This window comes from Anabrus simplex, chromosome 6 (genome assembly GCF_040414725.1).
Source record: "Anabrus simplex isolate iqAnaSimp1 chromosome 6, ASM4041472v1, whole genome shotgun sequence".
Taxonomy (NCBI): Eukaryota; Metazoa; Arthropoda; class Insecta; order Orthoptera; family Tettigoniidae; genus Anabrus; species Anabrus simplex.
Window position 1 is genome coordinate 190,617,547 of NC_090270.1, and position 6,187 is coordinate 190,623,733.

General features: G+C 40.4%; 1 protein-coding gene across 2 annotated transcripts in view; it reads right to left on the reverse strand.

Annotated features, from left to right (window-relative positions):
- Dus3 (Dihydrouridine synthase 3) overlaps window positions 1–4,449 on the reverse strand; it is a 70,224-nt gene extending 65,775 nt beyond the window's left edge. Inside the window, exon 1 of one of the 2 annotated variants that reach the window (XM_067150119.2) lies at window positions 4,235–4,449. In XM_067150119.2, coding sequence (XP_067006220.2) covers window positions 4,235–4,353 — 119 coding nt within the window. In that variant the 5' untranslated portion in view covers window positions 4,354–4,449. The remainder of the gene's footprint in view (window positions 1–4,234) is intronic. The other variant, XM_068228362.1, reaches the window with a different exon arrangement.
- Between the last annotated feature and the right edge of the window lie 1,738 nt (window positions 4,450–6,187).

The window sequence follows — 6,187 nt, forward strand, 5'->3', positions numbered from 1 at the left end:
TACTGTAATTTTTTATGTTCCAGATGGATTATAGATTGTTCAAGAAAAGGTTTCCCATTGTGAAAGGAAGATTTACAATGTAGTGTGGAAGAATTCTTGAACCAAAATTCAAAATCGAATCCCTTTAAAAACAACTGTCCTGGTAGTGGCTGGTTCAAGGTATGAACATTTTGCAATGTTGAAAATAAATAACTAGGAGATACATTTTTGTATGGTTTGTTGGTGTTATTTTTGAAAGAACGCAAACTAAACTTCATTCTCTTTTTTTTTTACGAGCATTTATGCAGCGACGTCTAGAAATACCTGAAAGAACAAGCGAGTCGGTAATATCTGCCAGTGCTTGTGTGGGTGAAGCTGACATTTGGAAATGGTTTTCTGAAATAGAAGAATGCCCGAAAATTGAAAATGCTATTGAAATATTACAGGATCCAACTTGAGTGTTCAATGGGAACAAAACAAATTTTCAAATTTGTCCCAAAACAAAAAAATGTTCTTTCAATTGAATGGACGAAAACCATAACGGTACAAGTGAAATTTTTAAAAAATGAGTTAAGTGCAGGATGTAACTCCGGGAGGATGTATCCTTTCACCAGCAAAGAGATGCAAGTGATAGCGGTAATATTCTGCACTCTAGTGATGGGTGGTATAACTACAAATAGTAGGCTATGCTTTATATGAGTGTTAAGATGTTTAAATGCCTTTTTCTCTGAACGACCAAAATGCTACTTATACCGTTATGGTTTTCATCCATTCAATTAAAGGAGCCAAGAATGTGTACGAAGTTGATCAAGGTGTAGCTAAATCATCCATAATGGTAATGTTTACCTTTTCAGCTGCAGGAGATGTGACTCCACCTATGATTATATATCCATACAAGCGTCTCCCGAGTGAAATAGTATGGTCTGTTCCCGATTGGGGGGGGCGATGGAACGAGTGACAATGGGTGGATGAAGTCCGAGTTATTTTTGGAATATACTGGTAATGTTTTATTCCCCTATCTTATGCAGAGGAAAGTGCAGTTCCCTGTGATTCTTTCTGTGGATGGCCACAAGACACACCTCACATTGTGTTCAGAGATTAATTCTCGTAGCTCTGTACCCCAATGCAACGAGAATTTTGCAGCTGGCTGATGTTGCAGCATTCTATTCGACGAAGTGCGGATGGAGAGCTGCGGTACTTGAATGGCGAAGAAAAAAACCATCTCAGGCTCTGAATAGAGAAGAGAGAAGCATCTGCACGAATTCTACAACAAGTAGTGAAAAAGCACATCAAACCTGAATCGCTGAGGAATGGTTTTAGAGCATGTGGCCTGTTTCCATGGAACAGCAATGCTATTGATTACAGTAAATGCCTCGGAGCCAGTAAGAAAGCAAATATTGGTAATAAAGTACTACTTGCTCCTAGTGAAGATAATTTCGCTGAAAGATATTTAACATACTCCAGGTTCTAGGAAATAGTTGGGGAAGTCCGCATCTCAAATTTCCAAGCTGTAAAGAAAAAGGCACGAAGCATTACTTGGGAAAATACAGAATCCGTGTATTGTACCAACTGTGGTATGAATTCTGCACTTCTGCCCAGAGTGTAAGTGAAGATAAATAAGAAGGTCCAGAAAAGGCAGCAGTAACAGAAGGTCATCCTGATTCTCAGCTGGAGGAAGCTTTGCCAGTTTTAAATGGAGAGAATGTGGCTCAAGGAGTAGAAAAAATAAACTTCTCTAGCTTTGGAAGTGAACCTTCCACCTCAAAAGCTAACTACACTCCAAAAAAGAACAATCAGAAGAAAGAATCACCCCTAGCAAATATTCTTAGATGGCCAGATACACCAAAGAGAAAAGGCAAAAGAACCACAGAAAGAATGCCATTCGTTGTTACATCAGAAATATGGGGAAAACATGCAGAGAGAAGGCTCTAAAGAAGGCAACATTAGAAAACGAGAAGATGAAAGGAAGAGGCAATGGGAAGAGAAGAAAGTAGAAAAGCAACAAACTGGAACACATAATAAAGTAAGGAAGTTGAAGAAAGTAAGCATGAATACAAACATAAACAATATTGCATCAAATAAGGGAACGTGCAACTTAAGAGATAGCCAGCAAACTGCAAGAAGACAGCTATTATCCAAAGAAACTGATGACACTGATAAAAGCAAGAGGATTATGGAAAACCAAAGTTGTTCAGACAGAGAATTAAAACAAAAAGTGAATGGCCTGTGCTTTCTATGTGCTACTGGAGTGAAGGAAGGTAGCAGAGTACCTTGCTCCCTATGCGGAAAACTCTTTCGCTACACTTGTCTTCCCAATCCACAATCAGAATCTGATTCGGATTCAGATATAGATTCAATTTACTGTGACCACTGTTTGCAAATCCTTCGTGATATTTTATAAACTGTATGTTAAAGGATAATATTTTCACATTCAACACGATCATATTTTTCCAGTGACTTGTTATTGCATATAGATTAGATTTTCAATATTTTGTATTTTCAATGTTGATTTTAATAGAAAATGTCGTAATATATGCATAATAAGGCACAAAATGTAATTTTATAAGACATGAATGATTTCTAGATAAGAAATGATCAACAATGAACTGGTGTCAACTACTATCTCAATTGTGTCAATTACTGTCACACAGTGACAATAACTGTACATTTTGTCACCTTTTAATTAATAAATTACTAAAATTCACACAGTAAAGAAAAAATACTTATTTATGATTGAAATGAAGAATTTGGACCTTCAAGAGTTAGAGTTAATAAATTTCAAGAGCCATTTACTCTAAAATAACGAGCAATTAGCAGAAATGGTGAGTGAAATGCTTAAGGTGTCAATAACTATGCTTCTTACTCTAGATGTCTGCGCTTCTGGCGACTACTGGTAATGTTCAGCTCATACTGAAATTTCACCCCTATTCCACTAGTTGTTATGATGTGATGCATAAACCCTGATATTTGCATCGCCATTGCAATATCTCATATGAGAATTACAACATTCATAAAGAACATAACAAGTTAAAATAAGACAAAATTGAGGTTAGGGTTGACAGTAGCAATGGTATTGTTTCAAACAGAAATGCAAATAAATACCATCAGCCACTCATAATGCCCGAAAAGTGGTGGTGGTATTTGTTGCATTAATGGACAAAACAAAAGAATTATCGAAGTGCCTTAACAATAAAAGTAGTAGAAAGAGGCAGAGTTGTGGTTGTGGTGGTTATTGTTTTAAAAGGAAGTACAACTTGGTAACCATCCTCTACATAACACTAATCAGAGAGAAAAAAATGGAAGGGATCTGACACTTCAGAAAATGAAGGTGTAGGCCGAAGAAAGCTGAGGGCCACAAAAGGCATGAAAAAGAGAATCCCTAGGCCTCGAATGCTCTTGTAATAGCGTTCGGGTCAGAAAAGAACAAAAGTTGACCAAGCGAGGTCGAGATGAAAGTGAGGAGCCTGGCACAAGCAAATGGATGTAATACCAGGACTAAGCTCGGGCCCCCGTGATCGCCAACCCACGCTCCCGATTTCAGGGTCCCTCTTTAGTCTCCTCTTACAACAAGCAGGGGATACCGAGGGTGATATTCTACCATCCCCAACCACAAGGGGAGTAAAGTTTTGGCCCTTCAAAGTATGAAGATATCAGCTAGGCCTACAGAGAGAGAACGGCTATGAAAGGCTTAAAAATGAAAGACTGGCCTTTATTTAGTCCAGGCTAGAAGAGAACTGAAGTTAATTAAGGAAGGACAGGCTAGAAACATCAAAAAGACTAAGTGGCAGCAATATCAGACTAATAGTACCCAAAACATGTTAACAAAGTTTAGTCACACGTGAGGTTATTTACTGGAAAAGGAAAATAAAAAAATACTGCCCTTTCAAACAATGAAGATCTTACAGAAAAGGAGAGACCATGATGGGCATAAACCTTTAAAGCCCCTTACAGCTAGTAAACTAAAAATGATTATGAAAATAGAGTAGAGAAAGTATTAACGAAGGAAGTTCGGACAGGAAAGATGAAATAACACAAAAATTAGTTATGAATATCGTTATTTAGTTCCTAAACATAAGTGAGGTTAGTTATCAAACAAATCCCAATTTTCCAGTAGGTGAACTGAAATGACATCTTATATTCTCAAATGTCCAATAGTAAGTACGGGATACAAGATCTATAAATACATTAGGCAAAAGCGAAAAAAGAAAGTATGTTTTAGTGTGCCAATGTAAGATAATTCGAAAGTCAGACATACTCCTTTTTTATTTCTGCGATTCCACTGCCACGCTGAGGTGCTTTCACCTCATCTCTTGTTTCCTTATCGTCAGTAGCATCATTCACAGAACTATTTTCACTATTAACTAAACCTTCCATCGTTCAAATTCTGATGTCTTGTTTCCTCACCACAAATACACGCGGCCCCATACAGAGACCACGAGCCACGAGGAATCTCAATTTACAAATTGGTGATCAGGAATGCCACACTTGCATGAATGATATTCCTTCCGGGCATGCTCAAATTTCTCTTCAATATCCTAAATTACTCGTTATCGTTCTCAAGACTTGGGATTATATCTCAAGGAACAGCACGATCTCATGGGTCTTATAATAATGTAAGTTGTGATAATCCTGATTTTTATCGATCCTGATTCTACCCTGCAAGGTTTTGTCTTCAAACCAACACCACCTACCAACTGAATAACGAAATTCGCGGGGATTGTTACCATGGTAACGGCTCCCACTCCCATGCCTTTTTTGTTTTGTTTTTGTTTTGGCACTGTAGTAAAATCATTTTTGCACATTGTGCGCATTTTCTATTAATAAATAAAAATCATGGTGATAAAGTTAAAGTGGAAAAACGACGGGTTTATCAGCCTTTTGCCAGGATTGCACCCGCTATTTGTCACTTGAAATCCTATTTACTTAGCAAATTATAGTGGTCATTGATTCATTGCAAATTATTTGAAGAGACAGCTCTGGGTAAGGAATCTCTACAAGTGGAGGGAGATCGGATCACATCTCCAAATTCTGAACGTGGACTGAATAGCCCTAAAAACACCCCCAAACATTTTTTTCTTCGGCCGGGTGGCGCCACACCTCTAATTACGCGCCCAGCCGACCCAAAAAAGCAAAATTGGCCAGACACCAAGAGGAAGTCGGCCCTCCCCATAATGTACTATACTTGCATTGCCCACGATATTGACCCAGCAATTTCAGCAGATGACATCCTTACGGAACTTCGCCCCACAGGCGTCTACGCTGCCACTCGACTTTATCATCTCGACACACCCACAAGAGAAGTACTATTATATTATCTGGTGCTAGAGGACGTCTACAACGCTCTAGACAGTGGGGTATATATCCAAGGACAACTACATCGAGTGCAAGATACCCCAGGGAAATTACTCGACCGGCTAATGAAGGAGTACGCCACAGCCACTCCCACTACTGGCACATCACACCCACAGCAGTTGCTCTCTTCTTCTACCTCCCAGACCACCACCACCACCACCACCGTCACCACCACTACTTCCACCTCCTCTCATTTTACCTCAAACACCCCTACCACCACCACAACTACTACCCACCCCTCTCCCATAATGGCATACCACCCCCCACCCTCCCACGCTCAGGGCCCGCAGGAAGAAGTAACAACGCCGCCAAATGAAGCAATAGCAATTCAAGAAGACAATACACAACCACCAACACCAGATACTGCACGACCGCTAACTTCACCGCCCACCCAGAACAACCTGTACAGCTGTGTTGCCTGTGGTGTGGAACCTAATCTATCACCAATAGCTATCCTTCAAGAACTCCAAAAAGCAGGAATTCCGGTGAAGAAAGCCATTAGGATCCACAACGATGATGGCCCTACATATTTAGTACGCCTGCAACTACCAACGCCCGAAGACGTCCAGCGCCTCATCACCCAAGGGATATACCTCAACGGCCGACATCTCAGGATAGAACCGTCCCGCTCTCTGCCCCCAACTCCTAACCAACATAAATCACCCCGCCACCGCACACGCCCCCGGCCTGCACCCCCTCAGCAACCTCCCAGTCCACCCTTCCGTTTTCCACCATTTTCAACCAGCAACTATCCACCACTCCCACCTGCAATCTTCCCACTACCCCCTCCTCCATCTAACCTCCTAAGTCTCCTACTCACCTCCCTGGTAAACTTCTCATCCCTGTATCACATCCT